This window comes from Neoarius graeffei, chromosome 25, assembly GCF_027579695.1.
Source record: "Neoarius graeffei isolate fNeoGra1 chromosome 25, fNeoGra1.pri, whole genome shotgun sequence".
NCBI lineage: Eukaryota > Metazoa > Chordata > Actinopteri > Siluriformes > Ariidae > Neoarius > Neoarius graeffei.
This window is the reverse complement of record NC_083593.1, coordinates 1357671-1384002: the sequence shown is the minus strand read 5'-3', so window position 1 is coordinate 1384002 and position 26332 is coordinate 1357671. Positions and strand designations below refer to the sequence as shown.

General features: G+C 43.1%; 4 protein-coding genes across 13 annotated transcripts in view; 2 read left to right on the top strand and 2 right to left on the bottom strand.

Annotated features, from left to right (window-relative positions):
- b3gat1b (beta-1,3-glucuronyltransferase 1 (glucuronosyltransferase P) b) overlaps positions 1–10532 on the bottom strand; it is a 30271-nt gene extending 19739 nt beyond the window's left edge. For 7 of the 8 annotated variants that reach the window (XM_060908659.1, XM_060908658.1, XM_060908663.1 and 4 more), the window contains exons 1-2: positions 10344–10532; positions 6685–6819 (exon numbers count right to left, since the gene is read on the bottom strand). The gene's annotated coding sequence lies outside the window, so the exon portion shown is untranslated. The remainder of the gene's footprint in view (positions 1–6684; positions 6820–10343) is intronic. The other variant, XM_060908665.1, reaches the window with a different exon arrangement.
- Positions 1–26332, top strand: part of rps25 (ribosomal protein S25) — a 389269-nt gene that overhangs the window by 345785 nt on the left and 17152 nt on the right. The window lies entirely within an intron of this gene.
- slc37a4b (solute carrier family 37 member 4b) lies at positions 1640–26280 on the top strand. Of its 3 annotated transcripts, XM_060908655.1 has the most exons (11): positions 1640–1779; positions 3882–4292; positions 4544–4776; positions 5359–5611; positions 6638–6793; positions 8563–8648; positions 8750–8863; positions 9133–9198; positions 9516–9654; positions 21458–21665; positions 23925–26280. In XM_060908655.1, exons 2-11 carry the CDS (start codon positions 4145–4147, stop codon positions 23989–23991), a joined length of 1470 nt encoding a protein of 489 aa, XP_060764638.1. In that variant the 5' UTR covers positions 1640–1779; positions 3882–4144; the 3' UTR covers positions 23992–26280. The 3 variants fall into 3 exon arrangements, with proteins under 3 accessions (XP_060764638.1, XP_060764640.1, XP_060764639.1); XM_060908657.1 differs by lacking the exons at positions 21458–21665; positions 23925–26280 and adding an exon at positions 9916–10614; XM_060908656.1 differs by lacking the exon at positions 1640–1779 and having other exon boundaries at positions 3659–4292.
- Positions 10942–12945, bottom strand: LOC132873143 (histamine N-methyltransferase-like). Its single transcript, XM_060908417.1, has 6 exons — positions 12821–12945; positions 12626–12678; positions 12434–12541; positions 12135–12265; positions 11561–11654; positions 10942–11476 (listed from the first exon to the last, which is right to left on the bottom strand). The coding sequence occupies exons 1-6, from the start codon at positions 12943–12945 to the stop codon at positions 11121–11123; spliced, it is 867 nt and encodes a 288-aa protein (XP_060764400.1). The 3' UTR covers positions 10942–11120.

Sequence of the window (26332 nt, the reverse complement as noted above, 5' to 3'; positions counted from 1 at the left end):
CTTCCCAAGTGCAGGACGAACAGACTCAAAAACTCCTTTGTCCCTCACGCCATCAGACTGTACAACTCCTCTCTGGGGGGGAGGAGGGGGAACAGGACGACAGAGGACGGGAAGGAGCAGTAGCCTAGCCTGACAATAAGCAATGTGCAATATAATATGCAATACCTCTCCTGCTGGACTTTTTTCCCCTCCCATATCTTTTTCTTTTTTATATTTGTATATGTAAATACTTAATTTAATTTATCTAGAAGTTTTCTATATTTTTCTATTCTCTGTTTATCCTGTAATGATGCTGCTGGAATTTTTAATTTCCCTGAGGGAACCCTCCCAAAGGGATCAATAACGTTCTATCTAATCTAATCTAATCTAATCTAATCTAATCTAATCTAATCTAATCTAATCAGGATGGATCAGACAGGTCTGAAGAGCAGCACGTATACACTGATCTAATGATCATTTTTCAATTCAGAGACTAATAATAATAATAATAATACTGGGGCGGCACGGTGGTGTAGTGGTTAGCGCTGTCGCCTCACAGCAAGAAGGTCCGGGTTCGAGCGGCATGGCCAGCGAGGGCCTTTCTGTGTGGAGTTTGCATGTTCTCCCCGTGTCCGCGTGGGTTTCCTCCGGGTGCTCCGGTTTCCCCCACAGTCCAAAGACATGCAGGTTAGGTTAACTGGTGACTCTAAATTGAGCGTAGGTGTGAATGTGAGTGTGAATGGTTGTCTGTGTCTATGTGTCAGCCCTGTGATGACCTGGCGACTTGTCCAGGGTGAACCCCGCCTTTCGCCCGTAGTCAGCTGGGATAGGCTCCAGCTCGCCTGCGACCCTGTAGAAGGATAAAGCGGCTACAGATGATGAGATAATAAAACTATTTTGCAGCCTGATTGCAGTCACTGAGGTTCAAGTGGGGTTTTTTTTGCCATCAGCAACTATTTGTATATCCATATTGAGATGAATCAGTGTATCTCCACAGACCATGGTGTAACACCTACGGTAGCTACATAGAATGAAGTACAGTACAACACGCAGAAAAACAATGTGCAAATTGTGCATGTGAGGTAATTGTGCAAGACAGAGTATCAGTGCACTGCTGAGCATCATATCACACACCAACAGTCACTGGCAAATCAATTAGTCTTTTTTGAAGTGATTTTTTTTTTTTTTAGTGACTCAGTCACACTCACGATTATAAGTGTGTTGTTGTGTTTAAATGCCTGGTCATGCAGTTTCATGATTCACAGGCTGGATGGTGTGTGCAACCTGGACAGGAGTTATGATCTGGAGTCACTTCACTCTTTCCTCACTACCTCTCTGTGATTGAATTCTGCAATCCCCAGGGCCATTTTGCGCTGAAATGCCCCTTTAATGCCAAGAACCCTGCAGAGAAGTGGAACAGGACTAAAATAAACCCTGTGAGTTCCAATTCAAACACACCAGCCAACTGGAACTGCACCCACAGCTCTATTTTCAGCTGAACCCTGCAGCACCATGAAGCTCTACAGCAGTGCGATTCGAAATCAGAATGCAATCACAGTTAAAGAATTCCAATGTGATTCACAGCACAATAATCCCTCCTTCCCTTCCTTCACTCCTTCCCTCCTTCCCCGGCCTCCCTGCACAACAGCAACACGCTGCAAGCGCGCGTGAGGCACCTTCCATTGCCGCAGCGCAATGAGTGACAGCTCGGCAGCCAATCAGAGTCCAGAGCAAGGGTTTAGGGCGGGCGCTTCTCTGAGAGGAAGCTGTTTGGAGCTCGCGTTTCCGCAGCGGCTTGAGGTACAGCTTATTTCTTTTTTTAATGAATTAATTTTTTTTTTACAAAAAAATATAAGTTAAATAAATTTGAAAAGGGTTTAAAACATAAAACCTGTGTGTGTGTGTGAAAATGGTGTTTGGGTATCGTAGCGGTTTGCGCGTCCTTTAAAGAGTCACTGAATCAATTCAGATTCATAAATATAAAACTCTAAAATGTAACCTGGAGGTTTCTGTTGTGTTTTTATCGGTTTCGTTCGGAAATAACTGCGAGGCTGAGAATGAAGTTGCCTCGAATTGGTGAAGAATGCCGTTTGCTGATGCTGCCGGCGGATCAGTGAACCGACTCTTTATGAGCGACTCGTTTACGCGAACCGAGCGCGAGATCCGATTCGCCAGTTGGAAGGAAGCTCAGCTTAGGCGAGTCTGCTGCTTCTGCTTTTAACTGTTTTAATAATTTAATAATAATAATAATAATAATAATTTCCCATTTTGTCCCCGTTCAGTGAATTCTCAGAGACGATTTCAGTAAGCATGTTAGCTCTTTGCCCTGCTCTTGCTTTCTCATTGGCCAGAAATGGAACTGACCGGAAGGAAGTTTATAAACAAATTGAACTTTCATTCTGGAAGAAATGTCCCTGTCCAGTAAAATTCTTAGTTTGCATGTTTTCACGGATGCTTCAGGAGAATATAATCGATACGTGTTAACAAATAAAATAATGTCAGTGTTAAAAAGTGAAAAACAAAACATTAGAATGTTATCACAGATGCATTTTGTATAACTCTCCACACTCTACACTTTGTATGAGGTTTTTGTCCGGAATTAACTGTACAAAACCTCTGAACACAAAATGTATTGTATATTTATCAGGGTCTCTGGCGGCCCGGTGGTGTAGTGGTTATCACTGTCGCCTCACAGCAAGAAGGTTCTGGGTTCGAGGGCCTTTCTGTTACCCCTTTTCCACCAAATCAGTTCCAGGGCTGGTTCGGGGCCGGTACTGGTTCACAACTCATTCAACTTGCGAACCAGCTGAGAACCAGTTTGCTTTTCCATAGCTCAGGGTGCTAAGGGGAGCGACGTCATTACATCACTGTATACATCAGTTATGTCGGCACGAACATCGAAGCAACAACAACATGGAGAAGAAGAAGAAAAAGCAGCAACAACAACAACAATAATGGATGACTGCTGCTTTACTGCATCCATGATATCTCATCGCTTATTTAAAAATATTGTTGTTGGTTTTAACAACTCGGGCCCCCTGCTGACGTAAACGGTTCTTTCCTCTGGCCCAGCAAAGAGCTGGTGCTACCCTGGAACCGGTTTTTCTGGCCCAGAGCCAGTTCTTTGTCAGTGGAAACAGAAAACCCGGTTCCAAACTAAGCACTGGCCCCGAACCAGCCCTGGAACTAATATGGTGGAAAAGGGGTATGAGTGGAGTTTGCATGTTCTCCCCGTGTCTGCGTGGGTTTCCTCCGGGTGCTCCGGTTTCCCCCACAGTCCAAAGACATGCGGTTAAGTTGACGTGGGGCGGCCTTGGGCTGAGGTGCCCTTGAGCGAGGTACCGAACCCCTGACTGCTCCCCGGGCGCTGTGTGTGGCTGCCCACTGCTCTGGGTGTGTGTGTGTGCACTCACTTGTGCATGTGTTCACTGCTTCAGATGGGTTAAATGCAGAGGATGAATTTCACTGTGCTTGAAGTGTGCATGTGACGAATAAAAGGTTTCTTCTTATTATGTTTAAATTGATTGATTTTAAAGACAAAATTCATGTTATTTCCATCCTGCTTGAGGGCAGAGCTTTGTGTAAATGATGTGCCATTCTGATGCCAAAGTATTTCTTGATGGCTGCTTTGAGAGGTGAATCAGATGAATCAAGTACCAGAGTTTGATTCATCCAAAGAGCCAAACTTGCAAAGTGAGCCGTAACTCGAACCGTCCATGGAGTGTTGTGCATGTGCAGATGGTGCCATGTTTGAGGAACAGTACCTCGTTTTTTGCTGTGGCCTCACATGACTGAGATTTAGGTGTTTTTTGTTTCCTAACATCAGCAAAGAATGATGCAGAACTGATTTACTTGATGCTTTGATAACTTTTATTTCTTTGTGGATATCTTGCTTGTTCCAGGTGCTTTGGAGAGAAATGAGCCATCTATGACGAGCACAAGGAGCTCAGATCTGTTTAAGAAGACCAAAAGAAGCTGAAGGAACCTCTGAGTCTTCTCCAAACACCAGGCCTGCCTCAGCATCTGTCCTGCTTCTCAGCTGCGATGACTCTTGGCCAACGTGTTCACTGAAAGCTCTTTTCTTTCTTAACATCTCCGAAGGTTCTGCAGCAGGACTTTTTTTTTTTTTCCTCTCAAAGCATCCCTCATCTCTGTGGTCAGAAACATGGGGGCTACCAGTTATGGTTATTACCGCACGGTCATTTTCACCTCAATGTTTTTGGGGTACTTGCTGTACTACTTCAACCGGAAAACGTTCTCCTTTTTGATGCCATCGGTTATGGAGGAGATTGAGCTTGATAAGGAGGAACTTGGTGAGTCTCGATTGCTGTCATATCCTCCCAGAGTTTGGAGATCGATTTGTCGGAAGGTGCGCAGATGATCATTGAATTGAACTGTGTAAATATGTCCTGATATCACTGCTATTGGACAGCAAAGTTGTTTCCTTAAACATGACATGAAGTTTACTGTATGTTTATGAGAGATAAAGTGTGCTTTTGAATGATTGTTGGCAGTTTTGTATGATCTTCCATCTTTACTCAATCATGCTGTTCCTCTGTGTCAGGTCTGATCACGAGCAGTCAGACTCTGGCGTACGCCATCAGTAAGTTCATCAGTGGAGTGCTGTCGGATCAGATCAGCGCCCGCTGGCTCTTCTCCTCTGGCCTCCTCATCGTTGGGGCCATCAACGTGCTGTTCTCTCAGTCCTCCACCGTCACGGCGTTCACCGTGCTCTGGTTTGTGAACGGCCTCGGGCAGGGATTCGGCTGGCCACCGTGCGGAAAAGTGCTGCGCAAGGTGAGGCGTTTACTCAGCGCACGCACTGAACTGCCAGATCTTGGATAAGGTGTTATTTCACAGCTCATGTTTCAAGACATTTTGACGTAATTAGATCTTCTCCTTGGACGTTTGCCATTACAGTAGGTCAGCGTGCACCTGCTATTCAGAGTCAGCAGCACGACAGCTTTAGTCGTAGTTTAGAACATGTGCAGATCAGGTGTCACATACTTATGAAGTCACAACTTGATTCACAACATGTTTTTAAATTTGAAAATAATTTTGTACAAAGGCTGGATAGAATCATGATATATAGAATTCAAGGGGGTGAATACTTATGCAAAGCACTGCATGTATGCAAGTGTTGAGTATAAATAGTATTTCAGAATGTCTTATGTTACAAAGAATGGTGTTCTCTCTCTCTCTCTCACTCACACACACACACACACACACACGTATCAAGATCTCCACAGAGATTTCAGCTTCAGTTCAAACCCCTGAAATGGTTTTATGGTTTAATCGGAACCTTCTCTGGATTTCACTCCAGCAAGAAATATATGTACATAAAAATAGTCAGAATCCTCCCCTGCTTTCCTCCCGCAGTGGTTTGAGCCGTCGCAGTTTGGCACGTGGTGGGCCATCCTGTGCTGCAGCATGAACCTGGCTGGGAGTTTGGGTCCCATCATCACCACGCTGCTGGCTCTGTACTACAGCTGGAGGAGCATCATCTGTGCCTCGGGTGTGATCTGCATGGCCTTCGCTTTCATCTGCCTGCTGCTGGTGAAAAATGAGCCCAGAGACGTGGGTCTGCCCAGCATCCAGCCTGGCACCAAGAAGGGCAAAGGCAGAAAAGGGAGTAAGGGCTCGATAGTCATGTTCTCCTCAACAGTCAACATTCTCACACATTTCCTTTCCGTTTCCCAGCCTGCTGCATGATGCCAGCCAGATAAATCATCAACTTTATATTCCGCACCAAAGTTAAAACTCTCCACCGACTCACTGTTTAATTTATTCCGCTGACAGATGCATGGTTGCTGAGGCGACAGGCCACAACTCTTGGCAATAGTGGCGTTTTTGCCACGCCCCATTTATTCATGACCTCTTGCGAGTGATGATAGTGATATAGGAACAGATCTGTAACAGGAAGTAACTAGAGCCATGTATTAAAATAATTATTATACTTTTTTTTTATTCAGTTACTTTTATTATTTTTATTTTTTATGTCACTATTATTATTATTTTTAATTCATTTTTTTAATTACTTTTAAAAATTAATATATAAACAAGCCACCAAAATGAAGAATTCAAGAGTGTAAAATCTCTCTTTTTTCAGGGTTGGAAAGTAGGATAATGGCCAGAATGATGATGATGATTTATTCATTTATTCAAATGATTTATTCATTGATTTAGAAATAAATGTTCTGTCAGCCATCTAGAAAAAATGGGGGGGGGGGGAATGGAAAACAATGTGGAAAAGTCTTAAAAATGGCAGATAAACACGACTTTTGAAACTGCTTTAACCCGAGAAAGTTATCTCTGTCGCGTCTGATTGATCTGAAATAACGACTCGCTGGTTCATCACACGTCCTGTACAACAACCTTTTCAGCTTTGCCTCAACGCAACGTAAACGCAACAGACTAACCTGTCTCTTGTGTTCTGAAGCCCGCATTAACGTTCCATGTTGCGTTCACGGAGGTGAAATTATTTATGACGTATCCATCTCGTTCACTTGAAAAATCAAGCGTGAAATAAAAATAATTGGCCTCAGATTTTTAACACGTGTGTGTGTGTGTTTATTAATGACTGTAGTGTCTGTATAAAACAGCGTTAACTTTTGTTTCATGTCTTTTGACCCCCTCTCTGTCTTTCCTCTCTCTGAAGCCCTGAATGATGAGAGCACTTTTAAAGAGTTCGTGCTCTCTCCATACCTGTGGGTTTTGTCCTTCGGGTACCTGGTGGTGTTCGGGGTGAAGATTGCGTGCACCGACTGGGGGCAGCTGTTTCTCATGCAGGAGAAAGGCCAGTCGGCCATGATGGGTATGACTGCAGCAACTCAGGCCAAACTTAAAAAAACCACACACACGTTTCGACAGACAGTTTAAAGGAGTTTACAGACAGACAGACAGACAGACTCCAGCATTCACTATTCACAGAGTCAGTTTACTTTTATTACGTTACAGGCATTGAGCAGACGCTCTTATCCAGAGCGACATAAAACATACCCAGAGTGACCCGGGGAGCAGTTGGGGGTTCAGTGCCTTGCTCAAGGGCACGTCAGTCATTCCTGCTGGTCCAGGGAATTGAACCAGCAACCTTTTGGTCCCAAAGCTGCTTCTCTAACCATTAGGACGTGGCTTCCCCTTTTATAAACATGTAAATATTTTGTCACTTCTACATCCAAAATACATTTTTTAATAAAAATGCCATTTGTTATTTTAAGTTTATGTAAATTTATATTATGTTATGAGGAAGCCATGGCCTAATTGTGAGAGAAACAGCTTTGGGACCAAAACGTCACTGGTTCGACTCCCTGGACCAGCAGGACTGGCTGCAGTGCCCTTGAGCAAGGCACCGAAACCCCACCTGCTCCCCAGGCCGCTCTGGGTGTGTTGTATGTCGCTCTGGATAAATGTCTGTCATGCATACTTGTTGAAACTTCTTTGTGTTTTTAATTTCCTGAAGGCACTTGTGTTTTGAACATCTGTAACATCACCCTGAGCTCACGCTATGTTTTTCTTCTCTGATTGTGAGACGCATGAAACGAATTGTGCAGCTGAAGGAATTGAAAATGGAATAAAAGCTTCTTTAAACATATCATCTAATTTTCTGACATTTATTAGAACAGATCTTTATTCAGAAGACCTTTTTCAGTAGGGCTCTGGAAAAGTTGAAAAAATATGCATAATAATAAAATGCATCTAATTAAAAACTACACTTAAGTAAACAATTAGTAAGATATTCGAATAAATAATATGATAAAAAGAACATGATAATGACAAAAAAAAATCATGTTGAGAAAAAACCCGTAAATAAATAAAATAAGAACAAAGCCTAATAATTTACTATGAAGGAACTTTTTACAGTTGTTTTGAATTTCTTAATAGTTGACAGCGATCTGAATGTCGTCCGGTCGAGTTCCAGCTGTGGAGACATGAGATTTGAGATCTGAACAGACCCCAGGTTGTGTTAGCTGCTTTTAACTGTTCTCAGCATATTTTTATTGTGCATATTGTACTTATGGAAGTCTGTACCTTTAGAAAAACTTGATAGATGAAAAAGAAAAACTGATGATGTGATTATCAGTTCGGGTGGGAGCCCAGCCAAAACCAAAACACGACGTTATATTTTGGTGACTGTTTTTTCAGTTATTGAGGTTTGGTTTAAAAGTGTTTAATTTAAGAGACTGATCAGTCCGAGAGCACAGTACTGGACTAAAGTACTCCTCGCTCTGGTCATGCCCATCACTGGAACCAAATAATCCCAGACCCCAGTTTGAGTCTTAGCCAACCATCATTCTGCCACCGCACTCGTGACCTGCTAGACAGTGGTACTAACGGGGGTTTTTACTGTATGTGACACGCCTCCAGTGTCATGCGATGATGAATTCGGGAACCTGACTCCTGCAATATCATTTTATACAGTTATAAGTTGAGCTGATGCTCAGAAATCTAATTAAAACTAACTTTATAATTCCATTGTCCCTTTCTCACAGTCAGATGGTAGAAACAGAACCATTTAACAGATATTAAACTATGGAATTTGATGAGCTGGAGTCTGTCGTCATGCCCTTTGCTTGTTTTCCACAGGAAGTTCGTACATGAGCGCCCTGGAGGTTGGCGGTTTCGCTGGTAGCATTGCAGCAGGCTTCATCTCTGATAGAGCTATTGCCCGGGTGTGTGTGTGTGTGAGAGAGAATTTTCTTTGTCCTAGAGGCCGATCTGTAATGGCTTAACAGCATCAACTAATCAAAACATTTCATTGTGGTTTAAACAGCAGGGACTTGGTACACATGGCAACCCTCGGCACACGCTCCTCTTGACCATGATGGCGGGCATGTGCGTGTCCATGTACCTCTTCCGAGTCACCATCACTCCAGATGTCCCAGAAGTATGCCAGCTGTATTGCATGTTATTTTATTTTTGATTAAATCCCTTTAAGAACACGGATGTAACTTGGTTCCCATTTTTATACGTCCTTACGAGTATAAATTACATGCTCTCTTCATCTCTCTCTGTCCTTGAATTATACTTTTCTACTTTTTTTTAAATATGGTAATAAATATTCAACTCGTAGAGCTGTAAGCACGTGTATATGCTCATGATTTTTCTGTATGCTGCATGTTAATGAATCACACATTTCCTGATCGGTTCCTTTAGGAAGCTCCACTCTGGGTGATTGTTCTCCATCCGGTCTCCGTCCTCACCGGGCTGTCTGAGAAGGAGGTACAGACGTCTCTGATTTAAATTATTATTTATTTATTTATATGTATATTCGATGCATACTGACACAAACGTCGAGACAAGTTCAGTGACCCGGTGCACGAATAATGCAGTTACTGACGCCTCTGATTCAATCTGGCGAGACGTTTGTTGATGATGAAATGTGGTGCTGTGTGAGAGGCCACGCCTTCTTCACGAGGACTGATACACAGAAACCACGCCTCCTGACCAGAACTGACAGACACAGTGGCTACACCTCTTTTTAAAGAGCTGTTATTTGAAATAAATCAGAGGAAATTCCTCTCTTTCCTTCCACCTAGCTCTGGATATTAACTCTCGGTGCTGCTTTTGGATTCTCGTCGTATGGCCCGATTGCGCTGTTTGGGGTGATTGCGAGCGAGAGTGCTCCCTCGAACTTCTGCGGGACATCACACGCCATCGTAGCACTGATGGCAAACGGTAAGTCTTATGTCCAAGGAGTGTGTGCAGGTCGGCGTGGTCGTAAGGCTACCGCTATAACGACGATTTAGTGTCAAATTTACAAACGGTGGTCATTTCTGTCACTTTTTATTTCATCTTGCAAGTTTGCATGCAAATCAAAAATGACCTGAATGTTGTCATATTCAGATTATAAAGATTTTTTTGTACAGCTCCATTTGACTGACTGGTGTACTTGCTGTGAAGTGTTCCATAAATTCTTTTGCTCTGTGTGTGTGTCAGTCGGCGCGTTTCTCGCCGGCCTGCCGTTTAGCGCCATTGCCAAGCGTTACAGCTGGAACACGGCCTTCTGGGTAGCGGAGGTGACCTGCGCCTTGACCACCGTGTGGTTCTTCATGATGCGCAACATGCGCACGAAGATGGGACAAGTGGACGAAAAGAGAGACTGATCAACACACACCAAACCCAACACACTACTCAAACCCTGCCAATGTGAACTTCCTGAACTCCATCAGCAACCAGATCTCATCTCTGCTCAGAAAACTCATTTCATGTATTTGTCATGTTAATCGTACTGTAAGTTCATCTGTGTGAGGTGGTAGAGGCGCAAGGTCTACACTTGCACCTGGAACGTTTTGGGTTCACTGCCAGAGAGCCACATCAGAATGACTTTATTAATCCCTGGAGGGAAATTCAAATTTGCTACCAACCTTCTGAATCGGAGACATCTGAGATGTGCAATCCTGAGCGGCTCAGCTTTCTCCTCTGTGGACTGGATTTTACTGCACTTTGGATAAAAGGGTGTGATGAATAAACAACCCTACACTGAGTTACGTTACTTTACTACTGTGTGTGTGTGTGTGTGTGTGTGTGTAAGACAGTGAGCATGTCTGAAATTGAAAGCAATAGACATTGATGAGAGAGATTAAAAAAAAAAAAAACCTGTTTAACGAGATCAAAATAAAAGCCCACATGCATTCATTCACGCCTCAGTGTTCCTTGAGCAGGTCTCACGAAACCTCTCCTGCTTCTTACATGTTAAGATTTTCTTCCATTCAGAGTCTTATAATAAGTCTGGAAAGTAAATAAATGGATAAAGTTAAATGGTTAATAATCGGATAAAAAGAGCATCGAAGGTAGAAGAAGATTCCAGACATATTTCTGAAACACTTTATTTCTAACACAAGCAGCACAAATATGTCACTTGCAATGTTGTACTTCACTGGAAGGTAGAATGGAAAAAGGACTTTATTATTAAAGCCAATTTAGATCAAATCCTGTGTGAAACTTTTTGATTATTTATGCTTGGTAAGGAGGACAGGAGGAAATCCATCCCGATGAGGGCATTAATGTGGAGTAACGGCACAGAGTTTGAACTCTGAGGAACGCTCCAGTGACCTGTCATCAAATCAGGAGTGGTTATTCATTCATTCTAACTTCTCGCACATTCCAGATAATGTAACAGGACACTAACAATATAACTGGATCTAAGCACTGATCACTAAAGCCTCAAAGCTGCAATCCAACAGGATCCTGCCGTTCACTTCTTGGCTGTTGTCTGGATGTTTGAGAAACTCCAACACTCCATCCTTCAGCTCTGGAGGTGCGGTCTTCTTGAAATCGATCACCATGGTCAGGAGGTCCAGGAACAGCTCTCCTTCTTCATCTCCAGGTGTGAAACACTTGGTGATGTCCACTGGAGACTGGAACTTGTAGTTTTGGTAGGGGATTTTTTTGGAATCCAGGAAACTCTTGATGTCTCCGCTTGTAATATTGTTGTTAATTATGTCTGTGATCAGCTGATCTTTGTAGGCATTCCTGAACCTCATCCATACACTTTCACCTGCAGGGGGTGCTGTGCGTTGGCAAAGATCTCAGTTATTCTCCACCCTGTATCTCAGATTACAGGAAATCAGTGGATGCTTACCGGGGTGCAGAATGACGAGCACTTTGCCATCTTTGTGCAGTAAACTCTGGTAGAAGGAAAGTGTCGCAAACGGATCCTCCACATAGTACAACATCTGTGAAAAACAGTGAATCTTGTGTCAATCTTGATGTTCTTCTGTTCATGGCTTCACAATTGGCATACAGTCGACGACTGGAATATTTTTAATCCTCAGTCTGTCTTTTGTCACCATATTTAAGAATTACTGATGAGCCCAAAAAGCCATTCCTGTGATTCAGCTTCATGCCAGACATTTTGGTGAAGAGCGAAACAAACACATCTTCTCAGACACGCGAAGCCAGCAGGGTCTTTTCAAACTGCTCCTCATACTGCAGCATCGGACAAGACGATCATTTTGACCTGAACAGAAATCTAATCATGTGGCTAATGTTACATTACATTATATTATACCCCTGTGACTGGTTCGCATCTTTCTAGTTGACACAGAAGAAGGGAAAGCTGTCCCGCTCTCGAACCAGATTTCTAATGTGGCATAAAAGCGATTAAGAACTGAAAGAAAGGGCACCAAGGAGTCCTCAGATGTGCACGTACGAACCTCAATCATGCTAATGAAGTGACTCATCTTCCCAGAGTTTCTCTTCTTCCACTCGTTCTCGAACTCTGTTGTTGTCATTTTATTCCACCTGAAGGTGACGTAATCAAGGCCTGGCGTCTTTGATAATAACGCTAGAAGAAAATGTTCCTGCATCAGTACATTCTGAAACACTGAAACATTTTATACTTTGCTCCAAACCCAATGCCCTAAACACTGTCGCTCAGCTCCGATTTCATGTTTTGAACGAAGCAGGAGACGGTTCCAGTAGCGAGGATCCGAGTTTGAACGTTCATTCTTACCCTTGTATTTGTTAAGCATGTCATTGCTGGGTTCCACTATCTCGTTCTCCACTCTGGCATCTGGATGTGTTTCATGCAGCACTTTGAGAATTTCCAGATCAAGCTCACCTGGAGAAAGATACCAGCTTTTAATACGGATCATGCAGATACACATCTAGAACTGTAACAGCAGAGACTGCCAAAGAGTTAGACCTGTTCCACTTCCCAAGCCCATCACATTCAGAGTGGGTTCTCCTTCTCCGATGCTGCGCAAGGCAGAAAGAGAGAGTGAAGAGTGTATTATTTGGCATTATAGCATAAATGCCTCATAGAATGTATTCCTGCTCGTAATCACACAGAATAAAGTATGAATGCAACAGTCTTTAGTGTGAGTGTGTGTGTGTGTACTTGGCCAGGATGTTTTTGAGTGTTGTATGGATGAATTCCTTCGTGAGCTGGTGTTCAGGGGAATTCGCCAACCGCTGCTCAAAGCTCTGCATGTATCTGGAAGGATCAGCTGCCAGGCTCCTCATTTTTATCTTTGTTCCCCCTGAAACACAGGAACATTGCAGCTGTCACCTTCGACTGCACAACACTGTGGTGTTGATGAGAAAGAAACTCAAGCAGGAAGCACAGTTCAAACAATCCATATGTTGTTTCCTTGGGAACACACACAGGCTTGGTGTTTCATCACAGAACTAGCTTGAGGTGGAGGTGGAGTGATTTTTTTTTTCATTTCCGTTTCCAGTTGAGAGTACGTCGTATGCATTTTGGCTGCCGCTTCTCACTGGAGCTTTATTTATTTATTTATTTTTGATTTTATTTTCTAGTGTGAATGGTTGTCTGTATCTGTCAGCCCTGTGATGACCTGGCGACTTGTCCAGGGTGTACCCCGCCTTTCGCCCGTAGTCAGCTGGGATAGGCTAAAGCTCGCCTGCGACCCTGTAGAACAGGATAAAGTGGCTCCAGATAATGAGATGAGATGAGATTTTATTTTCTCTCCTTTTTTTATTTAATTTTTTTTCTTTTTTCTGTGTGTTTGTGTAGTTTGATGTTTGTTTGAGTGTTTTGTCCACCAGTTGCGGTGTAGCTCTGGACCCAGTTTTGGGCGTCGGTTCCCTTCAGGCCTTGGTTCGCCGTGGGTGATGCCTGTGCTCCCAGCTATGGACTGCAGCGAGCTCATTGCTCATTTTAACATCGTGGTTGTCCAGCGCTCTGTGCTTTAGTGCTTGGTGTGATGTTCCAAGCGATGTTGCTCTGTGGCGTCGCAGCGGCTGTGCAGGCGGTTTGGGACACTCCAGCACTCTGCGTGGCGGTGCTTCTGTGCTCGCTTTGTGGATCCATGGCGTGGTGTTCGAGCGATGTTGCTGGCGGTGTCACGGTGGCTGTGCTGGCGGTGTGGGACTCGTTTTCGTGCGCCTTTTGGTGGGACTGTGGCTGCTACACCACTGGAATGACATCCTGACCTCTATTTGGTGGACTTTTTTTTTCTTTCTTTCTGCCTATAATTGTAAAGCGACCTTGGGTTTTGAGAAAGGCGCTATTTAAATTGAACCTATGATTATTATTATTATTATTATTATTATTAATAAACTGTTTGAATATGTCCTGCTGTTCTCACAGACTTTCCGACCCCATTGAGAGAGGAACTTTTTGTCATGCCCTGCACATGCCTCGAGCTCTGCCAGTGCGAGCGAACTGCTTTGTTGATCCTGAGTTCATTAGAAACTGACATAACTGAAATAACTTGCTGAACAAGTGTGAAAATTGTAGCTTGCTGTTTACTGCTCACCGTAATCCTGAGTATATTATTAATGTTCAGACTGTTCAGATTCACTGTCACTCATGCATGTCAGTACCTGAGCAATGAATGTTAATATTAATGAACCCTCTGTACCCCCCAGCGGCTGCTGCAGGCCTGTTAGAGCTTGTTCTGAGTAGATATCTATCCTCCCTAAGCATTGTGCCTGAAAGTGGTGGGGAGGTCTGCGTGCTTTGGTGATCCTGGAAGCTATACCAGTTGGGATTTCGGTCCCTGGTAGGTTCAACCTCGCTGGGCAGGTTTCAGGTGAAAAGCCAGATGAATTGCAACGCCTGGTCCTTAGCTTCGAGTGATGTATAAGGCGAAAGACAAAAAGGTTAAGTCAAGTATTAGAGCAGACAATTGAGTTTGGTTGGCTAATCAGATGAACATGGCCCAAAGAGCAGCTGAGAATGGAAACATAAAGACCTTATTTGACATCACCAAGAACATCTGTAATGATAAACAGCACTGCAGTACCACAATCAAGGACAAGAACAGCAATATTATATCAGAGGAAGGGAAGTGACTCGAGTGATGGAAAGAGCACTTCGAGGAGGTTCTTAATAGAAATCCACCAGAGAACCCTTTAACTATAGACGACTACCAAACAGCAGAGATCAAGAGCATCAACATGGAATCAATTACTGTTGAAGAAATCAGGCTAGGAATCATCTCATCTCATCTCATTATCTCAAGCCGCTTTATCCTTCTACAGGGTCGCAGGCAAGCTGGAGCCTATCCCAGCTGACTACGGGCGAAAGGCGGGGTACATCCTGGACAAGTCGCCAGGTCATCACAGGGCTGACACATAGACACAGACAACCATTCACACTCACATTCACACCTACGGTCAATTTAGAGTCACCAGTTAACCTAACCTGCATGTCTTTGGGGGAAACCGGAGCACCCGGAGGAAACCCACGCGGACAACATGCAAACTCCGCACAGAAAGGCCCTCACCGGCCCCGGGGCTCGAACCCAGGACCTTCTTGCTGTGAGGCGACAGCGCTAACCACTACACCACCGTGCCGCCCAGGCTAGGAATCATGTCTCTTAAAGATGATAAAACAGGTGGTGTTGATAATATAGTGGCTGAGCTCCTAAAGGCAGACCTAGAAACAACAACACACAAACTGTAAGGCATCATTAAGCTCATATGGGAGAAGGAAGAGATACCAATTCAGTGGTTAAGAGGATTAATTGTGAAGATCCCAAAGAAAGGTGATTTGAGGGATTGTAGCAATTGGAGAGGCATTACGCTCCTCATAAAGGCTAGCAAAGTGCTCAGCAAGCTCCTCATGAAAAGAATAAAGGATGGTATAAGTGACAAGCTCAGACCTGAACAGGCTGGGTTCCTCGAGGGCAGAAATACCACCGAGCCGATCTTCATATTGTGAAATATCATTGAACAAGCATGTGAATGGCAAGCTCCACTGATCATTAATTTCATCAACTGTGAAAAGGCGTTCAACTCGCTCCACAGAGACCATCTTTGGGACATTATGCAATCCTATGGGATCCCAGTGAAATTAATCAACATCATAAGACTGCTTTATCAGGGTTCTGAATGTGCCGTCCTCAATAATGGAGAAACATCAGACTGGTTCAAGGTTAAGACTGGAGTGGAGCAAGGCTGTGTAACGTCAGGGTTTCTCTTTCTACTAACTATGGACTGGGTCATGCGACAGACGACCGTGAATGCCAACACAGAAATAAGATGGAAGTTGATGGAGCAGCTAGAAGATCTTGATTTTGCTGACGATATTGCTCTGATCTTTACAACTACGAAGCAGATGCAGAGAAAAACTACCAAGCTTGAAGATACAGCTAGTAAGACTGGATTGCGAATCAGTAGAAAGAAGACAGAGGTCCTTAAGATCAACTGTAGAGGAAAGGACAAGATCAAGTTTACCGATGGCAAAGAGATCAAGGAGGCCAGTGAATTTGTTGATCTGGGTGTGACAGTAAGCAATGAAGGTGGAGCAGACAAGGGTATGCAGAACAGACTAGGAAAGGTGAAGTCCACTTTCGCCAGGCTGAAAAAGATTTGGGGATCCAAGCAGTACAGCAAGAAAGTTAAGATCAGGTTGTACAAGACGCTAGTTGAGCCAGTCCTGCTGAGCGGATATGAGACATGGAAGACCAACATTGTAGATAATGAGAAGCTGGACTCATTTTAATTTAAGTGCCTTTAGGATAATGGGCATATACTGGCCATATGTAGTGTCCACTGACGAGCTGAACAGTTTATGTGGCTGTGAAAGGGTTAATAAGACAGTAAAGAGGAGGCAATGGAAGTGGCTTGGCCATGTGTTGCAGCTGCAGATACAACCCCGATTCCAAAAAAGTTGGGACAAAGTACAAATTGTAAATAAAAACGGAATGCAATAATGTGGAAGTTTAAAAATTCCATATTTTATTCAGAATAGAACATAGATGACATATCAAATGTTTAAACTGAGAAAATGTATCATTTAAAGAGAAAAATTAGGTGATTTTAAATTTCATGACAACAACACATCTCAAAAAAGTTGGGACAAGGCCATGTTTCCCACTGTGAGACATCCCCTTTTCTCTTTACAACAGTCTGTAAACGTCTGGGGACTGAGGAGACAAGTTGCTCAAGTTTAGGGATAGGAATGTTAACCCATTCTTGTCTAATGTAGGATTCTAGTTGCTCAACTGTCTTAGGTCTTTTTTGTCGTATCTTCCGTTTTATGATGCGCCAAATGTTTTCTATGGGTGAAAGATCTGGACTGCAGGCTGGCCAGTTCAGTACCCGGACCCTTCTTCTACGCAGCCATGATGCTGTAATTGATGCAGTATGTGGTTTGGCATTGTCATGTTGGAAAATGCAAGGTCTTCCCTGAAAGAGACGTCGTCTGGATGGGAGCATATGTTGCTCTAGAACCTGGATATACCTTTCAGCATTGATGGTGTCTTTCCAGATGTGTAAGCTGCCCATGCCACACGCACTAATGCAACCCCATACCATCAGAGATGCAGGCTTCTGAACTGAGCGCTGATAACAACTCGGGTCGTCCTTCTCCTCTTTAGTCCGAATGACACGTCATCCCTGATTTCCATAAAGAACTTCAAATTTTGATTCGTCTGACCACAGAACAGTTTTCCACTTTGCCACAGTCCATTTTAAATGAGCCTTGGCCCAGAGAAGACGTCTGCGCTTCTGGATCATGTTTAGATACGGCTTCTTCTTTGAACTATAGAATTTTAGCTGGCAACGGCGGATGGCACGGTGAATTGTGTTCACAGATAATGTTCTCTGGAAATATTCCTGAGCCCATTTTGTGATTTCCAATACAGAAGCATGCCTGTATGTGATGCAGTGCCGTCTAAGGGCCCGAAGATCACGGGCACCCGGTATGGTTTTCCGGCCTTGACCCTTACGCACAGAGATTCTTCCAGATTCTCTGAATCTTTTGATGATATTATGCACTGTAGATGATGATATGTTCAAACTCTTTGCAATTTTACACTGTCGAACTCCTTTCTGATATTGCTCCACTATTTGTCGGTGTAGGTGCATTTGGTAATTATTAAGTGATCAATCTCATTAAATCAGTCTCATTAAATTTAAAGGTTAATAATTAAATTGAATCAGTCTCATATTATCATTAAATCACTCACGGAATCAGTCTCATTAATTAATACCATTAATTTTGGTACTTAATAATAAATTACCAAACAGCTAAATTATGGTATATTCCAAATTATTATGATCACTTACCATATTACATAACTCGTATGCACCCTTAGAATTCTTTTGAGATTGTGTGACCTCATAAATATTGGAACACAAATAAACACACAGTTTCAATAATAAATGAATTTATTATAACAAAGATAAAAAGGGATAATAGCAGATGGAATCATTATATACAAATATGATATGGTGTGTGTGTGTGTGTGTGCGCATGGTGGAGGCCTAGCTTGGTTGCTAGCTAAGACAAAGGAATGTTATCCAAGTAGAACAAAGGATTAGCTCTGTTGCTAACTAAGGTGTGTTTGTGGGTGTGAGGCCTTGTGTAGCTAAGCTAAGACAAAGGAAAGCTAGCTAAGGTGTGTTTGTGTGTGAGGCCTTGTGGCTAGCTAAGGCCCAAGGATCCTACCTCGTGGAGTTAAAACAAAAGAGGTGTGTGAGAGTGTGGGGGGAGGACCGCCACGTGTTGGAGACAAAAGACTAGCTTTGTGTACTAATTAAGATATGTTTGTGTGTGTGAGAGAGAGAGACCTTGTGTGTGGCCTACAAAAAGGATTAGCTCTGGTAGCGAACTCCACGTGTGTTTGTGGGGGAGGAGTTGACCATGTGGTAAGGCCTATGGCCTAGCAAAAGAAAGAAGCTAGCGTGGGATGCTAACTGAGGTGTGTTTGTGAGGCCAGGTGCGGCCTGTGACCACGTGTTGGTGTGTGTCAGGCCTGGTGAGGCCTGGTGACCACGTGTTCGTGTGTGCTTAGATTAGCCTCATGTGGCTAAGCTAAGACAAAGGAATGCTAGCTCATAACACTACTAAATCCACTGAAGGAAATTAAAGTGTTAGTGAGGAATAGAGAAGCATGCACAGCCTATCTATTAAACAATTGAGAGATTAAAAATATAACAATCATCAATTCAACACGCTGCGTGTCTACAGTGTAACAATTAAAATGTTCCTGGGTTTAAATTCACACTATTTCAATAAAAGCTAATTCCTAAGACTAGGTTTAATTATGCCCAAAAATGCCAAGTCTTACTTCCGTATTTCGCTTCTACGCGAGATTATGAGATGTCCTGAGACTTTTGGAGTTTTCACCGTTGTGGAGATCTCCGTGAAGTAGACCCCGAAGCCGTTTGTTTTCAGGATAATGGCTGGCTGATGAAATTATTGGCTGGCTAGCTGACTCAGCCAAAACCTTAATGGCTGCTGCAGCCACCAAAATGTTTATGGCTACAAATGGCTGATACTGTTTCTTCACGCCTATGGTCTACGTTCAATTGATTATAAGATGCAGTGTACTGGTTACACAGATACATAGGCTATTTCCACAACACAGTTTGGTTAAAAAACTGATTGTACTACAACAAATGGTGTATTTATGATAGCATTTATTGATTATAAGTTATTTATTTATTACATTTATTTATTATAAGTACTTAGATGTATTATTATTATCTCTCTCTCTCACACACACACACACACGGGTCATTTAACGTGAAATCATATTTACCACAGGTCCCCTGGTCTCTTACTTCATTGTAAATATAAATCTAGCAAGATTGTAGTTCAATGCTAATAATAAGCTAATCTGGATTGTTCGAGGAAGGCATCTAGCTATCTACTCTCACTAGCAATGACCAGTGAAGGACTGGCAGCTATCTTACTATGATGAAAGTAGAGTGGTGGAGTACTTTTTTTTTTTTTATCAATCTCGAAGTATGTGAAACAAACAAACAAAAATACCTTTACACTTTCCCTCAGCAGCGGCAAAGAATGCAGCCATCTCGTCGATATCGGAGTCGATTGATGCTCTGGGTGGGTTCCCGGGTTCCCCAGTGTATCGTGGTAACGGTGTGAGGGGCGGGAAGCCAGACAGGTAGTCACAACGGCAAGCTTGTGGTGGCTCTCTGTGCTGTGATATCAGTTCTAAATCTCTACAGTGTATGCCTATACGTCTCTATTGCGTTACTACTAGTGTGTACAGTTGATCATGTTTGTGTCACTTTTCTTGTAGCTCATGATGTGGATAAAACCATTATTTGATGTACACAATTCTTAGTGGCTCAGCCAAATTTTATTAGATAGCGGCTCAAATTGGCTTACAAAATTATTGGCTGGCGGCGGCTCAAATTCTAAATGGCGGTTTTAGCGGCGCCTGGCGGCGGCTTCGGGGTCTACTGTGAAGCACAGGGAATTACCTGGAGAGGCTGAGTTCACAGGAGCCCATAGAGACTTCTGTAGAAACAAAGAATTCTTGGTCCGATGCTTCGTAGCTCGTGGGAAGAAAATCTTTGTAGAACAATGTGCACAGCGCTTTGTTAAAAAAGGGCCCAGCCGCTCTCTTAACTTTGAAATAAACTGCCTTTGGGCGGCAGTCATGATGTCACTTCTAATACGAATAAAACCGGTTGTAACTCAAGCTGAGTTTAAAAATCGCTCGACTCTGGAGTCTACCTTGGCCAAGGGTAAGAAAGAAATCGCGCTAAATCGTGGATCTTGCAAGAAAGAGGTCTTTTCGGGTTTGCTCAGCGGAGCGAGCAATTCCTCCTTGTGTCCAGGCAGCTGCTCCGGACGGAAAGAGGAAGAGCGGAAGCGTTGTTCCGTTATTTATGCCTTCATGGAGTATGTGACGTTGGTGATCCCGCCCACGCGTGACGTAGGTCAACGCGGAAGTTGGCTGATGGGAAATGTAGTTTCTTAAAGAGACGGACTGAATGTACCTACATTGGCGCAGAATTAGGGGGATTGGTGATCCTCTTCCGGGCGGCACGGTGGTGTAGTGGTTAGCGCTGTCACCTCACAGCAAGAAGGTCCGGGTTCGAGCCCCGTGGCCGGCGAGGGCCTTTCTGTGCGGAGTTTGCATGTTCTCCCCGTGTCCGCGTGGGTTTCCTCCGGGTGCTCCGGTTTCCCCCACAGTCCAAAGACATGCAGGTTAGGTTAACTGGTGACTCTAAATTGAGCGTAGGTGTGAATGTGAGTGTGAATGGTTGTCTGTGTCTATGTGTCAGCCCTGTGATGACCTGGCGACTTGTCCAGGGTGAACCCCGCCTTTCGCCCGTAGTCAGCTGGGATAGGCTCCAGCTCGCCTGCGACCCTGTAGAACAGGATAAAGCGGCTACAGATAATGAGATGAGATGAGATCAGGTGATCCTCTTCCCATCTTTACTTCTGAGAGCTGCTGCCACTCCAAGATGCTCTTTTTATACCCAGTCATGTTAATGACCTATTGCCAATTGACCTAACGAGTTGCAATTTGGTCCTCCAGCTGTTCCTTTTTTGTACCTTTAACTTTTCCAGCCTCTTATTGCCCCTGTCCCAACTTTTTTGAGATGTGTTGCTGTCATGAAATTTCAAATGAGCCAATATTTGGCATGAAATTTCAAAATGTCTCACTTTCGACATTTGATATGTTGTCTATGTTCTATTGTGAATACAATATCAGTTTTTGAGATTTGTAAATTATTGCATTTCGTTTTAATTTACAATTTGTACTTTGTCCCAACTTTTTTGGAATCGGGGTTGTAGGTCATCACTGTGTCACGGCACCGTCCTGGACTCCCAATGGAAGATGGAAAGTAGGGCGACCAAAAACAACATGGCGCAGAACTGTGGAGAAGGAGAGAAAGGAGGCAGGATGGGGGTCATGGGACCAAGCCAGAGTTTGTGCAAAGGATAGGGCGAGATGGCGCAAAAGTGTGGAGGCCTTGTGCACGACTGAGTGTGAAGAGACGAGGTGAGGGAAGATATCTATCTTAAGCTCTGATTTTAGGAGCTGTTCAGAAAAAGGAAAGTCGCCTCACGTTCTGAAAGCTTACTGTACATACAGTCTGCATTGTGAACTGTACTGAGTTTGAATAAATGTTTGTTTTGTTGCAGGTCTGGGGTGTGTTTCCCAAAAGCCTCTTAACTAGTGCTGTCAAGCGATTAAAATATTTAATCGCGATTAATGTCGCGACAGTCCTAGTTAACTCGCGATTAATCGCAATTTAATCGCACATTTTTGTCACATAAAAAAACATTGTAATTCTCTTATCAGCATAAAAAAGTGAATGGGCTTGCTTTGTACCAATGTTTTTTTTTTTTTTTTATTGCAAAGCATAACACGTCTTGACACAGCCACTGCAACGTGAAACCTAAGCCGAGCACCGGCGCGGGGCTAGCAAGAGAATCATGAGTGAAATGATCTACTGTTTGAGTTAGTCTACAACTAAAGAGAGATAGGTTACACAGTGACGGTAGGCTTGACATGCTTGATTATAATATAAAGTACACTATTATATTAAGTTTAAGTTGTTCGTTGATAAATATTGCATTGAATCTGATCTTTACTGTTTCAGCTCACTTACATGTAACACATTTTGTACTTTTACACTTTCTGCCTGTTGATGCGTCGCGCTGTCCAATCAGAGGCGGCCAAATTTGCATATTACAGGAAGGATTTCTGGGATAGCATTGAGTTTACAGTTCAGAGGGATCTGGCTTCTTTAGACGCTGTCTTCTTAAAACTGAATAAATATTTAAAAAGAGCCAAATTAGCCAGTCTTTTTCGACGGCTCTTTTCAAAGAACGGATCACAAAGATGCGGATCCCATCAAAGAGCCATAAATTCCATCTCTACTAGCGCGCCCTGCCCGCGCTGGTTCTTGGGGGGGGGGCAGAGGACTCTGGCTGTGCGGGGCGTGGCATTACAGTCTAGCTGCTATCGGTTGCTAGAAAGTCTCTGTTCCAAGTTCCTGGCAGTTTCAAAAGCTTATGAAAAACCTACATCATGTCACAGAGCGTTAATCTCGCGATAAAAAAATTATCGCCGTTAAAATTGAGTCAAGTTAACGCGTTAATAACGCGACATTTTTGACAGCACTACTCTTAACGCTAAGAGCATTTTAACTAGGAGAGAGCATGTTCATTGTGATGCTCGCTCTACCATTTAACGATGATCTTTGTGCTCCGATGCTTTTGGGAATTTCAGGCCAGGCTGGGTTGAGACTGGTTAGGTGAAGAGAATCTAATTATGCAAAGTTGGTGAATTTTGGATTAATAGCAAGCCTGGTCTTTATTCAGAACACTTATGCATAGTTGCAAAGCTGCTTATGTAAAAAAAAAAACTGTAAAAATATTCTATTGTATAATTACAATAGTATTAACAGCTATTTACTGGCTGTTAACTGTAGTTGCCAGGTAATTTCTGTAATTTGGATGAGATGAGATGAGATGAGATATGAGATCGCCTTTTATTATCCCACAAGGGGAAATTTACATTGTTACAGCAGCAAAATATCGAAAGAGAAAAAGATAAGGCAGTGAAGGAGTAGTGCAAACGTACTAAATATACAAAAAAGGATAACGTATAAAAGAAATAAACGACAAATTTAAAGATAAAAATTAACAAATTTACATAAATTAACAGGTTTGCAGATATACAGTTAACATACAGTGGTATGCAAAAGTTTGGGCACCCCTGGTCAAAATTGCTGTTACTGTGAACAGTTAAGCAAGTTGAAGATGAAATGATCTCCAAAAGGCATAAAGTTAAAGATGACTCATTCCCTTTATATTTTAAGCAAAAACTATTTTTTATTTTCATCTTTTACATTTTCAAAATGACAAAAAAGTAAAAGGGCCCGAAGCAAAAGTTTGGGCACCCTGCATGGTTAGTACCTAGTAACACCCGCTTTGGCAAGTATCACAGCTTGTAAACACTTTTTGTAGTCAGCTAATAATCTTTCAGTTCTTACCTGGGGGATTTTCACACACTCGTCCTTGCAAAAGGCTTCCAGTTCTACAAGTTTCTTGGGCTGTCTTGCATGCACTGCTCTTTTGAGATCTATCCACAGATTTTCAATGATGTTTAGGCCAGGGGACTGTGAGGGCCCGGGCAAAACCTTCAGCTTGCGCCTCCTGAGGTATTCCATTGTAGATTTTGAGGTGTGTTTTGGATCATCATCTTATTGTTGGACCCATCCTCTTTTTAACTTCAACTTTTTTTTTACAGATGGTGTGATGATTGCTTCCAGAATTTGCTGGTATTTATTCGAATCCATGCTTCCCTCGACCAATGAAATGTGCCCTGTGCCACTGGCTGCAACACAACCCCAAAGCATGATGGATCCACACCCATGCTTCAGAGTTGGAGAGGTGTTCTTTCCTGGAATTTGGCACCCTTTTTTCTCCAAACATACCTTTGCACATTGTGGCCAAAAAGTTCTATTTTGATTTCATCAGTCCGCAGGACTTGTTTCCAAAACGCATCAGGCTTATTTAGATGTTCATTTGCAAACTTCAGACGCTGAATTTTGTGGCTAGGATGCAGGAAAGCTTTTCTTCTGATGACTCTCCCATGAAGGTCATATTTGTTCAGGTGTCGCTGCATAGTAGAACAGTGCACCACCACTCCAGGGTCTGCTCAATCTTTCTGAAGGTCTTTTGCAGTCAAACAGAGGTTTTATTTGCCTTTCTAGCAATCCAATGAGCAGTTCTTTCAGAAAGTTTTCTTCATCTTCCAGACCTCACCTTGATCTCCACTGTTTCTGTTAACTGCCATTTCTTAATAACATTACGATCTGAGGAAACAGCTACCTGAAAACACTTTGCTACGTTCTTGTAGCCTTCTCCTGCTTTGTGAGCATCAATTATTTTATTATTCAGAATGCGAGGGAGTTGCTTAGAGGAGCCCATGGCTGTTAATTTTAGGGACAAGTTTGAGGAGTCAGAGAATTTATACAGCTTTGAAATCTGCATCATCTGACCTTTCCTAACAAAGAATTTGAACAAGCCACAGCTCAATAAGCTAATTAAGGTCTGGAACCTTGGTAAAAGTTACCTGAGAACTCAAATGTACTGGGGTGCCCAAACTTTCGCATGGTGTTCCTTTTCTTTTTTCACTCTCCAATTGTACAAAACAAAAATAATACACAAGTCTTGCAGAAAATGCTGAAAAGAAATGTGTCGTCTTTACCTTTATGCCTTTTGGTGATCAGTTCATCTTCTGCTCACTTAACTATTCACAGTAGCAGACATTTTCAGTAAGGGTGCCCAAACTTTTGCATGCCACTGTAAGTGTATTACAAAGGTAGAATTGCACGTGTAAGTATTGCACAGGTAGTATTGCACAAGTAAGTAGATATATTGCACAAGAGCCATTTTAACAGCGTGTAGCGAGCAGTTCGCTGTAAAGTACTGATGCTGATAGTCAGTGCACACAGTATACATTCAGAGGGGTTTCTGTGGATGTAGAAGTGATGTGGACAGTATTGTTGATTATTGTGAGGAGCGTCTGGTGCTGTGCTTGGTGACGTGCCGGTTGGACAGTCTCACAGCAGTAGGGAGGAAGGAGCTGCTGTCTCTCTCCTTAACACACCGCAGATGGAGGAGCCGGTCACTGAAGGAGCTGCCCAGTGCTGCTGCCGTCTCCTGCAGTGGATGGGAGGTGTTCGCCATTAAGGATGACAACTTGGCCAACGTCCTCCTCTCCCCCACTACGTCCACTGAGTCCAGTGCACAGCCCAGGACAGATCCTGCCTTCCTCATCAGCTTGTTAAGTTTTTTCCTCTCTGCTGCTTTAATCACACCGTCATCAGCAACCAGAGGAGCCTGTTCAGTGACAGAATGCTCCTTCCCAAGTGCAGGATGAACAGTGTAGGTACAGTCCGCCATTTTGTGTCTAAGAACTACAACTCCCAGCCAACTTCCGCGTTGACATACGTCATGCCGGGGGTGGGATTATCACCACGTCCGCCATGAAGAGATAAATAATGGAACAAACGCTCAACTCCTCATCTCTGGCTCTGTGGACTTCAACTCCAAGAGACAATAAAGAGACCGCTCGCATTTGCAGGCAAACCTGGGAACATCTCACTTTTGCAAAGATCTACCATCCAGCGCGTTCTGTGTTCACCTCTGGCCAAGGTAAAAATCCAGAATAGCGCGATTTTTAAACTCAACCTGAGTTACAGCCGGCATTCGTATTAAATTGACGTCACGGCTGCCGTTTAAACGCAGTTTTTAATCCAGCGATCAGATTCCTTCTAAACAGCACTGTGCAGATTAATTCTGATCAGAGACTTTTCCTCACGAACGCTGAAGTTCGGACCAAGAATCCTCTTTTCACCACGTCGGACCCGAGTGCTCCGTCGGACCAGAAAGTTCTCTCTCTGCGCCTCTACAGAAGCAGCTCACGTTTTTCACTCCGGTGAAACTCAGTAAGACTGGCATTTTTGGGCTTAGTCATAATAATCAGCTTAATCATAAGCTTAATCATAATCTTAATCATAATTAAACTAGTCTAGGAATTAGTTTTATGAAGTAGTGTGAATTTTAACTCATGAACTGTTTATCTATCACACTGAAAACACTCAGCATGTTGAATTGTTTCATTTTGTTTAATATCATTTGTTTCAATTG

Excerpts from the sequence above, each read along its gene's own strand:
- LOC132873143 (XM_060908417.1), bottom strand. The coding sequence starts at position 12,945 with ATGAGGAGCCTGGCAGCTGATCCTTCCAGATACATGCAGAGCTTTGAG. Across the intron at positions 12,542-12,625 it reads GGGCTTGGGAAGTGGAACAG|GTGAGCTTGATCTGGAAATT; the intron begins GTCTAACTCTTT and ends ATCTTTCTCCAG. Across the intron at positions 11,655-12,134 it reads ACTTCATTAGCATGATTGAG|ATGTTGTACTATGTGGAGGA; the intron begins GTTCGTACGTGC and ends TGTTTTTCACAG.
- slc37a4b (XM_060908655.1), top strand. The coding sequence starts at position 4,145 with ATGGGGGCTACCAGTTATGGTTATTACCGCACGGTCATTTTCACCTCA. Across the intron at positions 5,612-6,637 it reads GGGCAAAGGCAGAAAAGGGA|CCCTGAATGATGAGAGCACT; the intron begins GTAAGGGCTCGA and ends CTCTCTCTGAAG. Across the intron at positions 8,864-9,132 it reads TCACTCCAGATGTCCCAGAA|GAAGCTCCACTCTGGGTGAT; the intron begins GTATGCCAGCTG and ends CGGTTCCTTTAG.